At 39.4% G+C, this 23,378-nt stretch overlaps 1 protein-coding gene across 4 annotated transcripts in view; it reads left to right on the top strand.

Annotated features, from left to right (window-relative positions):
* Positions 1 to 3,995: 3,995 nt before the first annotated feature.
* Positions 3,996 to 23,378, top strand: part of JAM2 (junctional adhesion molecule 2) — an 86,656-nt gene continuing 67,273 nt past the window's right edge. Inside the window, exon 1 of one of the 4 annotated variants that reach the window (XM_027875651.1) lies at positions 3,996 to 4,425. In XM_027875651.1, the coding sequence (XP_027731452.1) occupies positions 4,359 to 4,425 (67 nt within the window). In that variant the 5' untranslated portion in view covers positions 3,996 to 4,358. The remainder of the gene's footprint in view (positions 4,426 to 23,378) is intronic. The other 3 variants (XM_027875649.1, XM_027875650.1, XM_027875648.1) reach the window with 3 other exon arrangements.

Here is a 23,378-nt window from a genome sequence, read left to right as displayed (position 1 = left end):
GAAACTAAGAAGATATTCATCAATTGGGGAATGGCTGAACAATTTCTGCTACATGAATGTGATGGTATACTGTTGTGCTGTAAGAAATAATGAAGGGGGTCAGTTAGGTGGATACTTACTAGCTGTGTGACCCTGGGCAAGTCACTCAATCCCAATTGCCTAAAAAAAAAAAAAAAGAAAGAATGAAGGGCATGGTTTCAGAAAAATGTGGGAAGACTTACATGAACTGATGCATAGTGAAATGAGTAGAACCAGGAGGACAATCTACACAGTAACAACAATATTATAAAGATAATCAACTGTGAAAAACTTAGTAACAGATCAACACAATAATCCATTAAAACTCCAATAAGCTTTTGTACCTCCTTTTCCATTTGACCAATTCTACTTTTTAGGGAATTGTTTTTGTCAGTGAATTTTTGTACATCTTTTTCCATTTTTTGTGCTTCCTTTGCCAAGCTATTGACTCTTTTTTCCATGATTTTCTTGCATCACTCTCATTTTTCCCCCAATTTTTTTCTTCTACTGCACTTATTTGATTTTTAAAATCTATTTTGAGCTCTCCCAGGAGTTCTTTTTGGGTCTGAGACAAATACACATTTTTCCATGAGGTTTCACATGTAGCCTTTTTGACATTGTTGTCCTCTTCTGAGTTTGTATTTTGATCTTTCCTTTGACAATTGCAACTTTTGTTTGTTGATCATTTTTCCAGCCTATTTTGTGACTTTTAACTTTATGTTAAAGTTGGGTTCTGCTCCTGGAGTGGAGGGGGGACTGTCTCAAGCTTCTTGCATGGGGGGGGGGGACAACTGAAGGGGCATAAGACTTTGCTGCTGGCCTGCACCAGGGACATGGTGTCTTGCTGTTGACCTGCCCAGACAGTGCCTGTGCTCCCCTTTTTACCCTAGTGAGACAGACCTTTTCTGACGACCTTCTAAGTTATCTTGGGCTGGAAAATTGTTTCTCCCCATCCTTCTGTTGGTTCTGCCACTCTAGAATTTGTTTTGAGGCATTTTTTATAGTTGTTTGGAGGTGAATTTGGGAAAGGTCAGGTGAGGTGCTCCCTTACTCTGCCATCTTGGCTAGGCCCCAACAAGATACCTCATTTCAATTCACCACAGCTCTAAAGGACTCATGATGTAACATGCTGTCCATCTCCATTTAGAGAACTGATAGACTAAGTACAGATTGAAGTGTAATTTTTTCCTTCATTTTTCTTACCTCTTTTTTTAAGAACATAACTAATGTGAAAATTTAAAAAACAATAATTAGTACTAATACTACATAACCTCCAAAAATTTTAAATAAAATCCTGAAAATAGATTATAGTAATTTATCCAAGAAATGATTCATCAAGGCTTTATGACATTAATATTAAAGATTTCAACAACAACAAAAATTAGAACAGAAGCAGATCATAAACCTTTCACAAAATATGTGTTCTCAAGTAGATAAGAGTTCAAAGGATATGAACAAGCACTTCTCAAAAGAATTATAAACTATTAACAACCAACAATATGAAGGAATGCTCCAAATCAATAATAATAAGAAAAATAAAAATCAAAACAACTCCAAGATTTTACCTCACACTCTGTAAATTGCCAAAAATGACGAAAGATGGGAATAGTCAACACAGGAAGACTTGCACAAATACAGAAACACTAGAGATGTCTTGGTAAAATTGTCAATTAGCATAACTCCTTTAGAAAGCAGTTTGGAATTGGGAAATGAAATAACTAATATGTCCATATCCTTTGACCCAGAGGTTCCCCTACTAGGCTAAAAGACGTGGATTCAAGTTCTACCTCTCAGGCTAGCTTCCTACATATTGTGTCAGTTGTTCAATATATATTGTGCTCAGTTGTTCAATTTCTCTTCCATAATTACACACATATGTGAGTGTGTGTACACCTATATACACATATATACATACATATGTATGTCTGTGTATATATACATACACACATGTACATATACACAGATAGTTTGCTCTATAACTAGTAATTAAAATCAAAGTATGAAATAAGATTTAATACTGTTTAGAGTTGAGCAAGGAAAAAGTGGATAAGAAATGAGCTGGTGGCAGCAATATTAAAATGGGAATCTACAGGAAGCATAGTTGTAGCAGAAAGAGCCTAGATTTGGTGTTCACATCCTGGCTTGCTACTTAATACCTAAGTGATTTTTGACAAGTTTTTGGGTCTCGATTTCCTCATCTGGTAAGTGAAAGTATTGAACTAAAATGACCAGCTTTGACTCTTATGAAAAAGTGTTCTTATTAATCTTTCAAGAAATCCTAACCTTGAGGATCTCTGTGCTTCACCAAACTGCTCTTCACCAGAAAAAAAAAGATTTTATGACAATTTTTGTATTTCATTCCTCTGTTCTCCCACATTTTCTTTCTGCTTTCTTTACTCCTCCTGCCCCTCTTCCATTGCTCCTTTCACCAATTGCTTCTTCTCATTAACATGCACTGAGCCTCTCACTCACATTTAACAAAACATCAGGAAGTCTTGTATTTCATGGCAAAGGGCCTGTTGCCCAGTGAACCAGCTGAATTTTGCTATGTCAGCTACTTAATCTAGTCTACTTTTACCAAAGTAAAAGTCTTTAACCATGCCTCTGCCCTTCAACCCCATCCCCCATTTAAACAATTGCAACTTTATTGCCAAGAACCTTGAAGATAATATCTCTTACTAGAAAATGACTGAACAAACTGTGCCAAGTGAATGTAAAATGTACTATGACTGTACCAATAAAATAAAAATATGAAGTATACAAAGAAATACAGCAAAACATGGAATGATGTACAATGAAGAAAGAAAAGTTTAAAGTTATATTCACATTGTTACTCTCTAAATAATAATGACTAATTAACTCTGGAGGGAAGATTTTCAAAAGACATATAAATAAGGATGGATTTGTTAAAATTAATATAGATTTAAAAACAAACTAAATGGAATTGCACGTTTTATTATGAAATTATTTGTTTTGTTCTTGCTTGTATATTTGAATATTCCATCCTTGTGTTCACAATTAATCCTCAAAACAGAAAGCAAATTAAAGAGAAATAAAATACTACCCGTTCAGGCTCTATTATCCTAAGAACTTACCTCTCATATGTTGGTTCTACTGGAAAAAACAAGATCAATAGTACAAAGTGTGGATTTGTATATATTTTAAAACATACAATTACATTTGGAAAGGGTTTCCTTTTAAAAATACAATGCCAAGCCAAATCCTTGACAAAGGGCAACAGTGATAATTTTAAATTTTAATAAAACTGCATATACTTAACTGGAATATGATAAATGCTTGACACTGTATGTATAAAGATTAGCTTTGCACATACATAGGGTCAAACATTGAAGTCTGATTAACCAAAGATCCGAAGCTCAAACTGCTCTTAGAGGAAACTAACCCCATTGAATGTGGAAAGTGGGAATATTGCTGCCTGAGAAATAATCATACCAACGAGAAAAAAAATCAGCATCCCCTATTTTATTGCCTTATTTTTCCGTCTGGAATGAGGAAAGTATCACTTTGGACTCGATATGAGATTTCTTTGATATAGGGAATTCCCTCAATCAATGGAGGTTGGCAATTTATAATATTAGAAAATTGCTAGAGGACTAGAAGATGAAGCAGATTTTTGCTCAGGGTCACACAGCGCTTGATGTAGATGTCAGAAAGTCGTACTTGAATACAGGTTTTCCTGCCTCCGAGGGCTGCTTCACATCTCTTCTGACACTAGAACAAAAAGGAAAGGGGAGGGGGGAATAAAACCCAAAACCCTGGCAGCTGCACCGACATTTCCCCCAAACCTTCCTTTCCAGGCTGGATTCTGCAGTGGAAAATTTTACCCACTGTCAAAGAGAAAGGTTCGAACTGAGGAAATTCCCTTCCTCAGCTAACAGCCTCCTTGCCCTCTCTCTGCGACTTCTCCGCCCCCGGGACAGCTGACTGCACTTACACTGCTTGACACCAGGCCAGACAGCCAAGTGCTCCAGGTCTTTTCCTTGCAGCTACTCGAATGCGTCTGGTTCTCTTTTTAGTGACTGACTGCGGGAGTCTTTTTCCACCCCCATCAACACCTCCCCTGCCCTTCCAGACTCTGAATGTGGTTCAGAAAAAGGGAAACGGTCCCACAGACCTAGGGCTACAGGAAAGAACCCGCCTCTAGTAATTTACTTTAAAAAAAAAAAAAGCCTACGAGGGCTAAAGTCTTTCCCCACACCCTTCTCCTCCCCCTCACCCTTCCTTCCCCTCCTCCTCCTCCATCTTCTTTGAGCTGCTGAGATTCTCCTACGTCCAGCCTCTACGCTGATCCGGAGGAGAAAAGAGCTGTTCTCTGGAAGATGGCGAGAAGGAGCCGCCACCGCTTTCTCCTCCTGCTGCTGAGCTACCTGGGGGTAGCCCTGGGCTGTAAGTCATATAGGTTACCACTGCTTTTCTCCTATAGGATCTACACTACTCCAAATATCTTTCTGCGGACAGACTTGGCTCTGCATCCGCGGTTCTCCCGAGCTCTCAGTCTATGGTACCCTCAGGGCAGGATGAAGAAGCTCTGCTGGTTTGAGTCCCTTTGGAGTGAAGCATCTGGCTTTCTACTGGGCAATCCAGAAACTGGCTCTTTGCAGGATGGAGGGAAAGTGAAATGTGAAGAATTTGGTTTTGGTTTTATTTCATTTTTAAATTTACTGGATAAACCTTCCTATTCGATTTGTAGTTAGAGAGAGCTAGTGGATCTTTTCTTATCTTCTTTCTTGTTAAGTTGTACTTGTTTAGTTTGGGAAGGAAGGAAATTGGCTAGAGTTTATAACTGGCCGCTTGATAAGTCTTAATAATGCCAGGAGATGTTGGAAGTAATAGCTTCTGGAAAAGTAACGGAAAAATTTTTTCACACATGTGGAGAGGCTGTATTTCCTTTATTACATATATAGATATTATATCTGTCTATACATTGTATATGTGTGTATACATATACATATATATACATATATATAACAACACTTCATTTTATAGATGAAGAAATTGAGGTCCAATGGTTAAGTAACTTGCCAATGATCAAAAATGACAGAGGTGGTGTTTGAACCCCGGTTCACTACTCCAAATCTCAGGGTTGTTGTTTTTTTTTTTTTCCTAGCTTTACAGTGCTGCTACTTAACAATGAATTCTTTTGCCCAGTTCTGCCTGGTACTGAAGAAGAAAACTAATACATGGGTCATGTCATTTCTTACCTGTAGTCTACCCCCTTTTCTGCTGAAAGGAGAAACATATGCTTCATGTCCTGTGCTCTGAAGTCAATATGGGACCCTGCACTGATCAGTTTTCATGTCTTTCCATGTTGTTTTCTTTTGCATTATTGTGTTCATTGTGTAGAGGAGGTTGTATTTATTTTTCCTGGTAATTCAGAATTTTGAAGTGAAAGAAGTCTTTGAGATCCCAAGACTGTACAGATAGGAAAATGCAGAGATAGAATTTGAAACTAGGTCCTCTAACTCTTTCCTCTATATCACCTGTCCCAGCTGTCATGAAAATCTGCAGTGCACTTGTCAATTAGTCATTAAATAAGTACTTATTAGTAAGCACTAAATAATACTTATTGAGAGACTGTTAGGCACTATGTTAAACACTGAGAATACAAAGAAAAATTTAAAAACAGTCCTTGCACTGGTGGAGAGACTATATATACATAAATCATATATAGAAGATAAATATAGAATAGATAGAGTAACAAGCTAAGTAGTACCTAATGGACCAGAAAAGGCCTCCTATAGGAGGTGGCTCAACAAGGTAAAGGAGGAAAGGCGTGACAGACATCTGAGACAGCCGCATAAAGATATAGAGAAGGCAAGAGTGTCCTTTGTAAGCAAATACCATAGATTATGTAGAGGGGAGTACTCAGTCAGTCAATAAACTTTTATTAAGCTCCTACTAAGTGCCAAGCACTGTGCTTAGCTCTGGGGCATACAAATAAAAACAAAGACTGTACCTGCCCTTAATCTAATTGGTGAAGACAATGCACAAATAGAAGCTGAAAAGAAGAGGGGGAAGGGCCAGGGTGGGAGATGCGTGCTGCCTAATTGGGGTTATTGTGGCTAGTTGAGGGCATGACCTCTTGAGGTCTCTATTCTCCTTCCTCTTTCCCTAGTGGGTGGAGGACACAAAACAAAACAAAGTTTGGAGAACAAAGTCTTCTTGGAAATACTGAGAATAGTTCTTAAGTGTTTTAGTCCAAGGGTGAAGGTCCCAGTTCCATGTGACTTCCTTTCTCTGCATAGCTTAAAAAAATAAAATAAAATGCAAATTTCAAATCTAATTCATAGGGTGCTTTGAGCCCCCCAGGCATTCTGCTGATTGCCTAAAGAGGTTGGTGATCTACCAACCAGTTGAATTTAGCTCAAATATCCACCAATTTTCCTTTTCTCTGCTCAAACTTTCTATAGCAAAACCCAAACTCCTCCTCTCTGTCTCAAACTTCCTATAGCAAAACTCAAACTCCAGATGGCACTAAAATTGTCTTAATTGAACCATTTTTAGAAAAAGTAAATGTAAAACTTTCAAATATTTAAAAAAAACCCTTAGTAATTAACTTTGTCACCCATTGTTTCAGGCTATTAATAGGATAACAGTATAGTAGCTTTAGCATTGTCCCTTTTTTTTTCCAAAAAGCCAGAATTGAGTTCTCTCCTCTGGATTCTCTTCATAAAGGTAGCTAGTGCTGTTAGCCAGGGAAAGGAAAAGACTTCAGACACTTAGAGGATTCCAACTCTTTTGGGAAGAAGAGTCCTCCATCTATCTGCTGATGCAGCCACTCCCTGCTGCCCATATTCTCTCTTCAGCTTTCCTCTCATGCCTCTCCAGAGAGATTTTTAAATGTTTGTTATATTTGAAGCACCAATCTCAAGTCCTGATCTGGAGATAAAGTTCTCAATTCTTGCCTTGGAAGAAATACATATCCCAGGGTCTCTAGTAATTTGTGCCTCTTCAGAGGCAGTTAATCAGTCTTGCTGGAAAAGCATATTAATGTAAAAGCCTGGAAAGATTAGAAGGAACCAGGCTGTGAAGGGCTTTAAATGCCAAATAAGAGTATATATTAAATCCTAGAGGTAGCAGGGAAGCATTGGCATTTATTGAATATGCAAGATGACTTGGTCAGACTTATGCTTTAGAAAAAAATCACTTTGGCAGTAATGTGATGATGGTTTGTAGTAGAAAGAGGCTTGAGATAGGTTTCCATTGCAATAATCTAGGTGAGAAGTGATAAAGGATTGAAATAGTAGGTGGTGGCTATGTGTATGGAGAAATGGACAAATGGAGGACATCTACTTTAAAATATCCAATAAGCAGTTGGTAATATGAGACCAGGAGACCAGGCTAAATGGTTTTGAGAATTATTTGATAAATGATAATTGGGCCCATTACAGTTGATCAGATTGCCCAGCAAGAGAAGAGAGAGAAAAATTAATTGGACCTAGGAGAGAACCTTGCAAGACACCCACAGTTAGCCTATGTGAGAGGGAAGAAGTTCCTGCAAATGAGACTCAAAAGGAGCATTCACACAGGCAGGAGGAGAAAATGCAGAGAAGAGATGGCATTCGGGAGTACAAGTGGTCAGTCATGTCAAATGCTACAGAAATGTCGAGAAGAATGACAACTGGGGAGAAACCATTAAATTTAGCAAGAGCTCTTCAGTAGAGATTTTTTTGGGAGAGAATAGTTTCATTTGAATAATGAGGCTGGAAGAGCTTGTCAGGAAGAGTTTGCAGTTGCTAGGCTAGAATTTCTGCCCATATACATGTAGGGAGTCAGCCCAGGCATTTTCCTGGATCCTTGTACGAGGTCCTTTGTTCTGGTATTGATGATGATATCTCCTTGACAAGTTATAAATTTCCCTGCCCCATTGCTAAAACCTCTGTATTAGCCATAGGTGATGAGCATTTATATAGTGCATCAAAGTTTGCAAAGCACTTTCCAAATATCATCTCAGTTTGTCCTCGCAACAACCCTGGGAGGTAGATTGTATTATTATCCCCATTCTATAGGGGGGGAAATAATGGAGGCAGACAGATGTAAAGTGATTTGCCAAGGTCACCGCCAGTAATTATTTGAGGCCACATTGGAACTCGGGTCTTCCTGAGTCCAAGGCCACACCCTATCCACTGTATCACCTACCTGGCTGCACATTACTAGGAATTCTGCTAAGTGCTAGGGATACAAATAAAAGCGAAAAAGAAATACAATCCCTGGCCTTAAGAAGTTTACATTTAACAGCAAAAACACCACATAAAAGGGAGCTGAATGGAAGTGACATTAAGTAATTTGGAAGATCTCGAAATGACTGAACAACAACAACAAATATCTGACTTAAAAATACATATGTGTATATAAGTATACTTACCCATGTTCCTCGAAGCCTAACAGCCTCACCAGCCTCTGATTTAATTCTAGGAGCACCTGAAAAATTGTGTGTAATTTGTACAAATGTGTACAAATATATATAATTCCTTAATTCAAAGTTTTCTATATTATGTGTAAAAACATCTTTAAAGTCAGGCAGTTGGACTAAGTGATTTCCAAGGTCCCTTCTAGTTCCCTTCACATGAGTCTATGGAAGATTATTAATTTTAGTTAACTGTTGTGACTTTATTCAACTTATTCATCTTCTTTCAATATTTCCCATCCCCTGGGTTTGCCTTCCTTCAGCATTTTGAAAACAATTTCCTATGTCTTATCATTTCTTTATGTTGCCATGCTTAGGAGGTTGTATGTTTATGGTATCCACTGTTACTCATTATTGCTACATTATGGGTTCTAGACCAGGAACCTCTAAGACTAGAACTTCTTACCTCCAGGCAGAACTAGGACCTTGACCTTCCTCCATCTGCAGTGAGTAATTAAGCATCTTCCACTTAGATTCATTCCCAGTTGTTTGTTGTTGTTGTTGTTCAATGTGTCTGACTCTTTGTGACCCCATTTGGGGTTTTCTTGGCAAAGATAATGTAGTGGTTTATCATTTCCTTATCCCGCCCTTTTTATAGATGAGGTACTGAGGCAAACATGTTTAAGTGACTTGCCCTGGGTCACACAGCTAGTAAGTGTCTGAAGTCAGATTTGAACTCAAAAAGATGAGACTTCCTGACTCTGGACCTGGCACTCTATCCATAGCCACCTAGCTGCCCATCTCCAGCAGCTGGCTAGCATTAATAAAAATAGCTAACACTGATATAGTACTTCAAGGTTTGCAAAGTGCTTAATGAATATTATTTTATTTGATCTTCACAACTCTGGTGCTATGAACCTTGGATGCGGAGGTAGTGGAGGAATATGGCAGAATATATCAAAGATATCTTAGAGACTAGATCCTAAAATTCAACTCTTTCTATGCTACATATTATTTTTTTAATCCCCATTTTTCAGAAGAGGAAAGTGAAACTGAAAGAAGTTAAGTGACTTACCTAGGGTCACACAGCCAACAAGTGGGATTTGCATTCAGGTATTCCTGACTCCCAAGTCCAATGGTTTATCACCTATGGGATGCTTCCTGGCAACCTTCCTCTTCCAGTCCCAATTATGCTGACTCTCTGGCTGCTTGACAGTAACATCCCCTGACCCCAACTCCCCAGTTCCTGTTTCTCAGCCATATTCACTTCAAAACTACTCCAAAGTTCTATTTTCAGCCACCATTCTTTTGTACTCTTGAGTCTTCATTCCCTAATTAATAAACTTCCCTTCATTCTAGATCTTCTCTCTTTCTTCTGTCATCTTCTGGCACTAGGAGAGTTCTGGCTTCCTCCAGATAATGTTGCATCCATGACTATCTTTTCCAGTATCAGTTGTACCTTCTTTCTTGACTTTCAAAACAGTGGTCCTAGAGAGCAAGTTAGAATTCTCCCTGTGCCCCATTACCACTTCCAGACTCTCCTTCTGTCATTCAGCAACCTTTCTTCCTTTGAGGCTCATTTTTTCAAAATATATCACCTAATCCACATCCTGGTGGCTTTTATCTATTAACCCCCTGGACATTCCCCCTGGTTTCTCAATAAGTTCAGCACCTGGCTCACAGTCTTCCTCTCTACCCCAGGTCTTTATTTTATCTGCCATAATTAGCTAAGCATCTTCCATCTAGACTCATCCCCTAGGAGCAAGTGAACATTAATAATAATAGCTAACAATGATATGCTACTTCAAGGTTTGCAAAGTACCTAATGCATATTATTTCATTTGATCCTCACAACAACTCTATGATCTTATGAACCCTAGATGGGGGGAAGGGGCAGGTCTTCAACATATTGTAGTTTTTGATGCATATCGTTGTTGAATAGCCTTCCCTTGCTATGTGACTAAGTAAATCTCTTTTTGCTTATTGTTCAATGAGCTACATGTGTCTCATTTCATTCCAAAATCAAACTTAACCTACTGAATCAGGCCCAGCCTAGAACACTTTACAAAATCCCAGCTCTGGATTACTCTCAACATCTTCCTCATCCAGTCCTACTAACACATTGCTGAATGAAGCTAGGAAATCAGCCAACTGTGCTGCCTGGGTCTCCTACAAATTTGTTAGGCCATCTCAACTGGGCCTTTAATATAGCAAAGCAATCCTTTACTTCCGTCTAATTGATTCTTTATTCCATCATCACAATTGCTATTCCCAGCTTTCTCTTTTCTTCTGAATAACCCATAACCTCTTCCTTTACTTACCCACACCTTGCCCATAACCTCTTCTACCTTTTCAGCTAAGAACTTCATATTATATTTTACTGAGAAAATGTAGGCCAATGCTGTGAGCATCCTCTCGTCCTCTTCTTTATCTCACAACCCAATTGGCATCATCCCCCCACTATTTTCTTCTTTACTCTAGTCCAGGGGTGGGGAACCTGCAGCCTAGAGGCCACATGTGGCCTTCTCAGTCCTCAAGATCCCAACTGGATTCAATCAAATGATCACACTCGAGGACCTAGAGGGCCGCATGTGGCCTCGAGGCTGCAGGTTCCCCACCTTTGCTTCTAGTCTTTGATGGAAAGGCAACCTTTTCTCTTCTTGTAAGCAGCTGAAAGCACTAATGAGGAAGACAGGATAAGCCGGCAGTGGGCTTGGGTGGGAAGAGAAGGGTTGTTTTCTTTCAGTACTTCCTCTCCCTTAAGAGAAGAGCTTTCTTTTCATCCCCAGCCCACCAAGAATGCTTCATGGCTGTGAGAAAATATAAGTATACTTACCCATGTTCCTTGAAACTTAACAGCTTCACCAGCCTCTGATTTAAGGCTAGGAGCACCTGAATCCCAAATTCATATACCTGGTTTGTATACAGTACCATTCTTCCTACTTTGCCCTAACATTTCTAGTCCCCAATTCAGCCCCTGATGATCAATCCTTTCATTCCCCTATAAGAAGAAACACTTTCTCCCTTATTCTCTCTGTTTATAAGCTGTAAATAACATAAATAATTAAGCATTTCTCTTTTATAAATTGTAAATAGCATGAACAGCTAAGCGTTTCTAAGACCAAGTGGGATTTATAGTAAGAAAATGAGATGTGAATGGAAAGTAATCCAAGAACTGACAAGCTTGCCACCTGGTTACCTGAAAGGGGGTAACAGGGCTTTGCTAGAGGGTTTGAAGGACTCCTTCATCTGTTTGTTGGGTCATTTCTCACTTTCCCAAGTTGTAAATCTTGGGTTTGGGTGCCCCCACCTATTGGGACATATTTCAGCATGCAGCCTTCTTTCAGTTTCTGTTCTCTGGTCTTCACTTCTTGCTTTTTCCCTCTCAAGTACTTCTTAAAGAGAAGAGTGGGGCAAACATTGGGGTCCCCTCCCACAAACTTCATCCTCCCAAAGGCAGGCTACTCCACATAGGCCAATTCCCCTCCACATATCCTTGATCTTTGAACCTCCCATCTTCTCCAGCAGATTGCCCCAACTATCATCACCCTTTTCTCTCTAGTCTTTAGTCTTTCCTTATTTACTGGTTGCTTACTTCTGCTTACAAACGCACACAAGCCTCTCCATCTTTAAAAAAATCTCACTAGACTAACCATCTTTGCTAACTGTCCCCTATCTCCTCTCTCTTTATCATCCAAAGTTCTTTAAAAAGTTGTCTCCACTTACTGCTTCTATTTCCTCTTAGAATCACAGAATCTGAGTCAAGAGGAACCATCTAGTCCATCTATATATGTGTAAACAGCAGATGGCCCTAGAGATTGCAGTTTGACCAGGAAATCAGTTTGATATCCCTTCTAAAAAAGGAGAGGAGACATCACCTACTTCTGTCTGCCATGCTTAACTTTAGGGCAGGGGTAGGGAGCCTGGGCCTTAAGGCTACAAGTGGCCCTCTAGGTCCTCCAGTGCAGCCCTTTGACTAAATTCAAACTTCACAGAACAAATCCCCTTAATGAAAGGATTTGTTCTGTAAAACTTGGACTCAGTCTAAGGGTCACACCCAAGAACCTCAAGGCTGCAGGTTCCCCACCCCTGCTTTAGGCCTTCCTTTCTCTCTAGCTGTACCCCTCACTTTCCCTTACTCTCTCTGGAGATCAGGAAGGAGGGGTGGTAATTTCCCGTGCAGCCTAATTTATTCAAAGCTTTTGGAGATATCAAACTATTAAAATTATCAATAAAATTATTATAGTTCATGCTCCCAGTGACATAGTACAGTATATTCCCTAACAACTTTAGACCAGGGATGAAATTTCCCAGATTTGTAAAAATTTGGTGGGTATTCAAACAGCTAAAGTTCCCTCTCCCCCTTCTGCACTCCCTGTATAGCCAAGACAATTACTCAAAATTTAAAAGAGCAGAAAGGCTCTTAACAATGCTCTGTAGGCAGACCTGCCAGAAGTATGTCAGCACCAACAGGAGTGGATTGTTCTGACTCCCTTGGCAAAGTATCAAATCTCTGAGGACCCCAGATGGCCCCAGAAGTGCTGACAGAAGCAGTGGAAGAGAAGCTAGATGATGTACAATGTTACTGCCAAAGAACGTAAACTTTCATTCTTCTGCAGAATTGCTATAAAGCCATTGTAAAGGCAAAGAAGCCTTTGGACCTCAACTCAAATAATTTGACAACCCTCTTAAGGAAAGGGATAGGTGAATGCCACGAAAAAAAGCACTATGCTAATCCTCTAGATACTCTCACTGAAGGACAGAAATAAGATGATAGAGATATTACTTTCAGTATCTGGATTTTAAAGTGTCAAGAAACTAATAATAAAGTAGTCTCAGGACCTGGAATGACTGAAAAACCACAAACTCAGCAATCAGAAGTCAAGTATGGCTGGTACCAATCAAGTAATCCTTAAACCTATGATCGAAAATCTTCAGAAGAATAGCATAATTGTAGAGTTTTCAGATAAAGACCTGTCCTCAGTGGTGAAATTTCTGTTTGGAAAGGACTACAGTTTAAAGCTTGCACCTCTTCATCCTATAATACCTCAACAGTTAAAGGGAGAAACAGTTTAAAGCCAATTTTTCTAGCAGATCTATTCAAATAGTTCTGATGTGAAACATGCCATAAGTAAGTAATTAATGAAGTCTGGATACACAGTTCTGAGTACCAACTGTTCTAATGTAGGTAAAAGAAAAGTAAATTTTAATCCTCCTAAAGCAATAGAATGAAAAAAAAGTTTTAAATAAATCAATTTGCTATCAACAAAATAAAAAAGGTTTAAAATTTTAAGTTAAAAAGAAAGAGTAACCAATCTATTTGTTAAGCAGAAGTAAAGCAGAAAGGAAAACAGAAGGAAGAATATAGTCATCAACCCTTACATAAATGAACATATTTAATTGCATGAAAGGCACAGAAAACATTAGCATGATCATCTGGCTACATGTGTAACCATTTTACCAGTTTCATTTGGGACATTGCTAAGTTGGTCTGGTCACTATAGTCTTTGTTCTCTTGAGACCTGCTGATATAACTGTCCCTGTACCAGGATGGTACAGGGATGGGCTTTTATCAAAATCCTCGCCAGAAGTATAGCCCTCCTTTTTTCCTGACCATCTGCATTCCATGCCACCTACGTTCCAGGTTTCCATCTCTGACAGGGACTAGGGCTTTTACCTGTGATCTTGGGTTCTGATTGATGAGCATTCAACTTATCCTACCTTGGTCATATGCCACTTCCTTGTCATCTCCATGTCATGCCAGTTATTCTCAAGTCTCCACCGTCCCCATCTCTATGATCCCCTTGGTTAACATAGATGATCTTGAGGGGTAGCTAGGTGGTGCAGTGGATAGAGCACCGGCCCTGGAGTCAGGAGGACCTGAGTTCAAATCTGGTCTCGGACCAGACATTTGACATTTACTAGCTGTGTGACCCTGGGCAAGTCACTTAACTCCAATTGCCTAAAAAAAAAAAAAAAAAAAAAAAAAAGATGACCTTGTATTGTACCTCATCCCAGACCTACACAACACTCTCCACTTCTTGGCCATCTCTATGCCATATTGCTATCCGTATTCATTACTGCACTCTCTGCCCACTCCCCCGCCCCACTACCGCCACACCCCCTCCAATTCTGTTTTTTAAAACTGAAATCAAATCAACACTACCATTCCTGGAAAGGCCATACCAATAATTTACTCTATGTCTCCAATCACTATTACCTTTGACTTCCCTGTCCAAAACACTCCTCCTTGGCCATCACTTCCATATATGTTTTATCTTCCTTTATTAGACTGTAAGATCCTTACATGAAAAAAATAGATAAATAAATGAAGGAAAAGCATTCAAGTACCTAGTACTTGGGATGCAAATACCAGCAAGATAATACCTGCCCTCAAAGAGGTTACATTTTAAAAGGAAAGACAACAGATATAGAGTTATGGGAGATAGGGGGACGTGTTTTGGATAGAAAAGTCAAAGGGAATGGTGATTGAAATCATAGAGCAACTTATTGACGTGTCCTTTCTAGGGAAAATAGTGTGGATTTGATTACTGTTCTCAGAACTAGAGTTGGAAGAAGGGCATGGTACATACATAGAGGCATGGCATGAAGGTGAAAGGAAGTAGAGGAGTGGGCCTGAGACCAGGATAAGATTAGATAAATACCAATCAGATACTAGGGTCACAGGTGTGGGAGCATGAGCTCTATTAGGAATCACAGAATCTAAAGTTGAAAAGGATCTCAGTAGTTATCTAGTCCAACAGTTAAACAAAAGTAATCCCTAATGTACCATATCTGACAAGTGGTCATGCAGCCTCTGCTTGAAGACCTCCAAGAAGGGGAGCCCACCACTTCTTGAAGAAGCTGGTTCCACTTTGAGACAGCTCTAACTATTAGGAAAATTTGCCTGAATTGGTCTCTTTAACTTCCACCCATTGCTTGGGTCTCCCTCTGGAGCCATGTAGAATAAGCCTGGTCCCTTCGCTATATGGCAGCCTTCAAATAACTTAAGACCCATGAAATCTTCTATTCCCTAAGCTAAACATGCCTAGTTCCTTCAGCTTCATATGATATAGATTCATGGCCCTTTACTATCCTGGGTACCCTCCTCTAGACACTCTCCAGCTTATCAATGTCCTTCTTAAACTGTGGTGCCCAGAACTGAACATAGTAGTCCAGATGAAATCTAATGAAGCTAGACTACAGTGGGATTATCATCCCCCTACTCCTGGAAGCTGTATTCCTCTTAATGAAGTCCAAGAATATATTAGTTTTTTTGGCTGCACATCATATTACTGACTTATGTTAAACATGCACTCCAGTAAAATCCTATATGTTTTTTCACAACAACTGTTACTTATCCATCCCTCTCTCATCTTATACTTTTGAAGTATAAGAAAAATCAAGACCTTTAATTTTTTGTACCTAAGTATAAGACTTTATTTATCCCAATCAAATTTCATCTTGCTAGATTCAGTTTAATAGTTTAAGCTCTCAAGATCCTTTTGGATCCAGACTATCATCCACTGTGTTAGCTATGTCTCCCAATTTGTTGTCACATCAACAATCATTAATTAAGTACTTACTATTTATCTGGCACTGTGGGAAACATGGGAGAATACAAAGAAAGACAAAAATAAAAACAACTCAATCCCTGTTCTTAAGGCACTCACAGTCTAAAGGAAGAGACAACATACAGACAACTATGTAGGAACAAAATGTTAAAAGGATAAATTGGAAATAATATTGAGGGAGGCACTAGCAATAAGCAGGGAAAGGAAAGGTTTCTTGTAAAAGGTAGAATTTTGGCTGAGACTTGAAGGAAGCCAGGGAAGCCTGAAGGCAAAGATCAGGAGGGAGAGAATTCCACTCATGGAGGGCAGTGAAAATGCATGGAGTCCAGAGATAGTGTCCTGTTCAAAGAACAGGGGGCTGTCACCAGGTTGCAGGGTACGTGGTGAGGTATAAGAAGAATGGAAAGGTAGGAAGAGGCCAGGTTTGGCTTTAAAAGCCAAACAGAATTTTATATTTAATGCTGAAAGTAATGGGGAGTTAATGGAATTTTTCAAAAGGGGAGTGCTATGGTCAGATCTATGCTTTAAGAAGATCAATTTGATAGCTGAGTGGAGAATGAACTGGAGTGGGGAGAGAGTTGAGCCAGAGAGACCAACCAGAAGACGATTGCAACAATTCATTTGGAAAGTAATGGGGACTTGCTCCAGAGGGAGTGGTGGTGTCAAAGGACAGCAATGGCCATTTACAAGGTGAAGGTAGAATCAATAGAACATTACAACAGATAAGAGGAGTAAGGCAGAGTGAAAAGTTGGGGATGATACCTAGGTTGCAAACCTGGGGAACTGAGAGGATGGTGGCAACCTGCACAGTAATAGAGAAGTTAGAAAGAGGGAGGGATTTGGGGAGAAAGTTAATGAGTTCAGTTTTGGACATGCTGAATTTGAGGTTTATGCAGGTCATCCAGTTTGAGAGGTCCAGTAAGCAATAATAGACTTGATGGAGGTCAGGAGAGAGGTTAGGGCTGGTGTCATCCACAAATCTGATAAGCATGCCATCTTTGTGTTAATCCAAGTCATTGATAAAAATGTTACACAGCACAAAAACAAGCACAAATACTTGGGATACTCATGTGTGTTTCAGTCATGTCCAACTGTTTGTGACTCCTTTTTGCAGTTTTCTTGTCAGAGATGCTGGAGTGGTTTGCCATGTCCTTCTCCAGCTCATTTTGCAAATGAGGAAACTGAGGCAAACAAGGTTAAGTGACTTGCCTAGGGTCATGCAGCTAGTAAGTACCCAAAGCTAAATTTGAGCTTAGTGTGCTGTTTAAAAAAGTTAGAGAGACATAATTTCTGGTTAATTTAATCATTTCATCAATAATACCAGCATGTTTATTAATAAAAGGATAGTCATTTGGCCTTCTCTCTCTTAGACCAAAGACAATCATGGTGGTATCAGCCCTTTTGGAAGAGGAGCGTTCCTGAGGATGGCAATCAATTCTGATTGATTAACCATGGGAGGTGGTCTTTACAAAGAGAAACGAGCTCACTCCAGTGAGGAGCTGAGAGTGACATCATGTCTCTCTTGGACAGAGACCATCTGTATACCCAGGCCACCCCCAGCTTTGGGCAATCTAGACTAAGAATATATATCCCTCACCCAAGCCTGAGTAGTTGGGTGAAGTAGCAATACCCAGAATGAGGAGAATGTTAATCCTATCTTCCATCAACCCTGTCCTTGAGAGACTGGACAAGGAAATAGGACAGGGGAAAAAAAGCTTGGGTCTCCGCAGTCTTAATAACTGGCTATTAACATGAGAAAGAAATGATGATTTCTCTCATCAGGGAGATGAATCTTCCTGACTCCAGGCCTGGCATTCTATCCACTGAGCCTCCTAGCTGACCTAATGACATACTGACAATGAACCATTTACAATAACTTGAGTCCAGACATCCACTTCTGAATCCTTCTGATTGCATCATTGTCTGATCCATATTTCTCCATCTTCTGCACAAAAATAATGTGTGATGCTGTATTAAACGCTTTGCTAAAATCTAGGTAAACTATATTCTTGGCATTCTCTTCATTTACTAGTTTAGTACTCCTCCCTGAAAAGATGAAGTCATTCTGATTCTTTGTAATCACCCCTTTCTTTTCTAGATATTTGTCAAGCTTTGTTTTTAATGATCTGTTTTAGAATTTTCAAGGGCAGCCTTGCTAGCCTATGGTCTGCAGACTCTACTGTCTTTAATTTTTTTGAAAAATCCAGGCAAAAAACAAAATAAGAATCTGTCAAAGCAGTGTTTTTTCTCTGCTGATAGTTGTCATTGTCCCATGCTTGGCAGGCAACTTTCCTACCCTTTCTTTGATCCTCTTTTTCCTCCCCAAATGACTAAAAATCCTTTCGTTGTTCTTAGCTTCTCTCACCAGCCTAAATGCATTCTGAGCTTTAGCATTCCTGACACTATTTTTAATGGGGACTGTACCGTGCTTTTATATTTCTTTTCTCTTATGTAGCTTTGCTTTCATCTTCTGTACTTATTTTCAAAAATTCTAAGTTGGTCAATGAGTTTCCTTTATATCCACATTGGTTTCTTCAGAACAACCATGTTTTTCTTTCATTAGAATTCTTTCACTTGTGTCTTTAAAATTTCATTGTTGAGCTTCTCAGTTATCTCTTAGGATTATTTTCCCTGCATCATTTTACTCTGTAGGAATATCTTTCCTCTGAACTCTGAATATGTTTTCTCCAAATCTAGAGGATGAGGCTGTAGCTGAAGGTGGAAAGGCATGGAGATGGCTGGGAGGTGGCTCTCACATGAGGATAGAGGCTGGCTTGCCTATATTTGTATCCCCAGTGCTTCATACAGTTCCTTATGTATAGTAAGTGCTCAATAGGTACTTTTTCAGTAGTTCTTTCATATCTAAATCTGAACTAGTTGAGAGACTAGGCTCATCTTTAATGCCAGTGCCGTTAGTTCAGGTTTGATGTTGGGATAAAATGAGGCACTTGAAAGTCATTGAAAATTTAACAAAGGAGTTTTCCTTTGCCCTAACCCAGCAAAAATAGGCAACAAGGATACAGTATTGGCACTTAGCTTCTGTGGACATGGTGTTCCTTCATTTCTATCTAGAAACACATCTGATCAATACGTTATCACAGTATGGGGACTTGAGTGGTCTTAGACACCTGTCAAATCCAAGAATCACAGACTCCATATAGCTGGTACTTCCTATGTTCTAGGTGACCAAGAAGTTGCCTCAAAGAAGCCTGGGGCCAACTTTCTCCTATCAGCTGGTTAGAAGTGTTATACTTTCTAGAGTAACTAGGAATCACTTTGGCTGAGATACTAAGCAGAAAAGGTATTGCCTCTGGGTTCAATCCCGTTTCCTTATTTGAACTTCCATTATACTTCACTGAGTACAGTTCTCAGACTTTTTCTCTTGAAATACCTGTTTCCAAGACATTGTCTGGGAAAAGCAAGCTTTACATGTATGATAGGAGATCTTTTGGGCTCACAAACCACTGAGGTGTGTCCATCATCTCAATCTGCTCATCAGGGAGTCCAACTAACTCATGAATTGGCAAAACTAACTCACTAATCTCTACAACTAGTATACAGTAGCTTTCTATCAGTTTACTAACTTGTGCATTCTATGAACACAGATTTCTCAGTGAATTATTGTTAATCTATGCTTAAAACTTTGCCTCATAGACCTAGCCTTAGAATTGCCCGGTTTTAGGCCAATTAAAAGACAAGAATTCCAGTAAATGAAAGGGGTTACAAGCCTGACTGCTGCTTAAGCATCTGTTTGCAAATGCAACTGGTTTCCTCTGATCATTACTCTCTTGGTAGACTTGGTAGGCTCTTAAGGCCATCAGACTGGTAACTGTATGCAGGATAAAAGGTTTGGTTGGGTCAGCATAGGCCAACACTGGAGCGTGTGTGACTCGGTTGACCAAGTCTTTGAAAGCCTGTTCATAGCAGTCTATCAATTTTGGTCTCCAGAACGCTTTGTTGGCTTTAAGACAAGCATATTTCTTTTCCTTCTGCTTTTGTGCTTATTCAACCATTTTTGTTCACATAAAGTCATTCAGTGGCTTGGCAATAACAGTATTGTTTGTAATAACTGCCAAAACCAAGAAAAGTCCTTAGATCTCAAAGGTTCTTTGGATGCAGACAAATCAGGATTGTCTCAGTCTTCTCTGGGTCACTGTGCACAAACTGTTGTGATAAACATGAACCATATACTTGATGGAGACTCTACAGAACTATCCACTGCACCACCTAGCTGCCCCTATACATCTCCTTGATAACATCTTTTATGCAGCTTATTGGGAATAATTCCTAATTGGTAATAGATTGTGACCTGTTTACACCCACTATGAATCTCTTCATGGGAGACAAGGGTGAAGGAGGAGGTAGTGGCAGGAGACATCACTGTGATATGTGGACGAGAGGAGAAAATCTCAGCGAATGGCCTCAATTTTTCATTAAAATATAAGGCAAGTTTCTCAGCTGAGAGGGTGGGGGAAGGGCAAGCCACAGGGAGTTGCCTCAGTGAAGGCCTAGTCAAGATTGCATAAGATAAATTTGTAGAGGACCCAGTCAACATGGTTTTGTGAGTTTTTTTCTCCATCTTCATTTAGCAGTGTGTTAATAGGGGCAAAGGCAGAAGTTGGTAGAAGTAATGGAAGGCTGCATAGAGATGATCATTGAGTCTATGGGAGCTGATGAGATCTCCAAGCAAAACAGTATATAAGGAGAAGAAAAGATAAACCCCAGACAGAGCCTTAGGGGACATCCACAGTTAATAATCATAATGGGTATGACTATGATGAAAATCCAGCCAAGGAAACTACTCCAAGAAGGAGTAGTTTGTTAGTTTAGAGGAGAACCAGAAAAGAGCAGTGTCATGAAAACCTAGAGAGCAGTACCTATGAAGAAGAAGGTGATCGAGAGGCTGTGAAGAAATTAAGAAGGATCAGGAATGAACAAAAGGAATTTAATTTTGTTAATTAAAAGATCATTGGGATGCGTGTCCAAGACAGCAAAGTAGCAGGAAGGAGTACAGCGTGCTCCCCACAAAAAACTCCTCCAAATAAATTGAGAAAATGCCATAGACTCCTTTTCTGGGGTTCTAGTTGAAGCTACTTTTGAATTATTTTCTCAAGTTTTACTCTTACCCCCACAGTATTTCTTTATTGCATTAGTTTTCCTTTGCTTTTTCATTTCCTTCATTTTGTCTGCTTGCTGTCTTCATTCCCATAGGGACATAATGCCTGAGATGCTTTCTGTTGAGGGGGAGGTTGCTATTGAGGAGATGGTATTTGGTAAATGGGTGTAATGATTGCCCCCACACACACCCACACACATGCAAATACATGCCTAAAGTTAGGTCCAAAGTTCTCAACTCGAGACTTAATAGAGGTCTTTTTTTTTGTTTTTCTCCATGGAGCCAATGGTCCAGGACCTGGAATGGGGAGTTGAGGTGGCAGAGAACAGGCTCATCAGGGAGCTGATTGTATTGTTACTTACCCTCTGGACAAGGGGGTTATGCCTTTGAGTTTTTTGCAGACATTTTCCACCTTACCAATGCTAAGTTCCCACCCTCTCTTATGTAACATTACAAATTCTTTAGCTCCTACCACCACCCCCCTCAACCTTTGCTTCATACTAGGGGAGCAAGAGAATTAATGACTTCATGACAGCAGCAGAGTGATGGTGAAAGTCAAAGTTCAAGGGTCTCCAGGACATGCTTCAAGGGTTCCTTGCTGAGGGTGGCTGCTGATTCTCTCTGCTCTGTTCTCTGCTGTGTTGCCTGTGACATGTTTGTTGATTGATTGATTGATTAAAAAAAAAATTTAGGACTTCCAGGCATTCCTGATGAAAAGACAAGAGTTGTGTCAACACTTCCAAGTTCAAACAGAGGAATTAAGAGAAACAGAAAAAAGTAAGGAATGAACAATGATAATTGACTAAATAAGGATGAACTGTTTATATTCTAATATGGTAAAATGGTATATCTGGCTCCAAGGAACCCTATCATTATGTGGGATCCTAGGGGAGTCTAATCAGACAAAAGTCCTAGGAATGGTTCCTCTAGGTCTTGATAATCTTAAGAGAATAGAAAAAGGGAAAAGAGGATTATACTAGAAGAGGGAAGGGATAGAAAGGATAGGGAAAATTATCTCATTTTGGGTCAGGGGAGCAGCTGACATTTGAAGCTCACTCTTATCTGATTTGAATGAATTGATCAAAGGAAGAAGGAAGAATACACACACACACAAACAGTTGAGTACAGAAATAAATTTCACTCTACAGTGAAATAGGAAGAAGGGGAAAAGATGGGAGAATTAGAGAAAATATATATTAAGAGAGGTGTTAGTCCTAAGAAAATAAATATTAATGAAGGGTATACGAAAATATTTACATGTCTTTTTAAGGTGGCAAAGGATGGGAATCTGAGGGGTTGCCCATAAATTGGAGAATGACTAAACAAATTATGGTACATAAGCATGATGAAATATTATTGTGCTGTAAGAAATGATGAAGGAGATATTTCAGAGAAACCTGAAAAAACTTATGTAATCTGATGCCTAATGAAGTGAACAGAGCTAGGAGAATAATTTACATGATGACAACAATATTATAAAGTCAAACAACTTTGAAAGATTTAGGAGTTCTTATCAGTATAATCAGCCAATCATGATTCCAGGAGACTTATGATGTGACAAAGGACACAGGTTGCAGAATAAAACATATTTTTTTTTCATGACCATTGCAGAAACTTGCTTTGCTTCACTATACAAGTTTCTAACAGGAGCTTTGTTTTTCTTTTGTTCTCAACCATAAGGGAGGGGAAAGAGAGTCAGAGTAGGAGGTCAAGAAAGTGAATTTTTGCTGATTGAAAAAATAAAATATTTTTAAAAGATTATTGGTAACTTTAGAGAGAGTAGTTTCAGTTGAATGTTAAAATTAGAAGCTACACTATAGAGAATTAAGAAACTGAGTGTGAGAAGAGAGAAAGTAGAAAGGAAATAGAATTCATTGTAGATAGCTTTCTCAAAGGGTTTAGCCACAAAAGGGAGGAGAAATATAGGATGGTAACTAGCAAGGATGGATGGATCAGTTGAGAGTTTTTTGGTAGAAATTTGTGGAAGATCATGTCTGCATATTTTCATGATTTTTTCTGTCTTTGTTTAGCAGCACATGAGTAGGAATAAAGGCAGTGGATGGAGGGAATAGTCCAAGGCTGAAGCTTTGCAAGGCAAGATCAGCTATAGGAAAAAGAAGCAAGAAACTTGAGAGAGAAACAGTGTAAAGTTCACCTGGTTCCCAAGGGGTCAAGATGGGGAAGGGAATAGATCCCTGCCTATGCAGGGATGGTAACTTGGGAAAGAACTTCAGGAAGGGACTGCAAATCACTGAGGATATAGACTAGGCAGAGGTAAGTTTATTGTTGTTGTTTTATCAGA

The sequence above is a fragment of the Vombatus ursinus genome, unplaced genomic scaffold, assembly GCF_900497805.2.
Source record: "Vombatus ursinus unplaced genomic scaffold, bare-nosed wombat genome assembly UNPS02014809.1, whole genome shotgun sequence".
Lineage (NCBI taxonomy): Eukaryota > Metazoa > Chordata > Mammalia > Diprotodontia > Vombatidae > Vombatus > Vombatus ursinus.
This window is presented reverse-complemented; position numbering and strand designations above follow the sequence as displayed.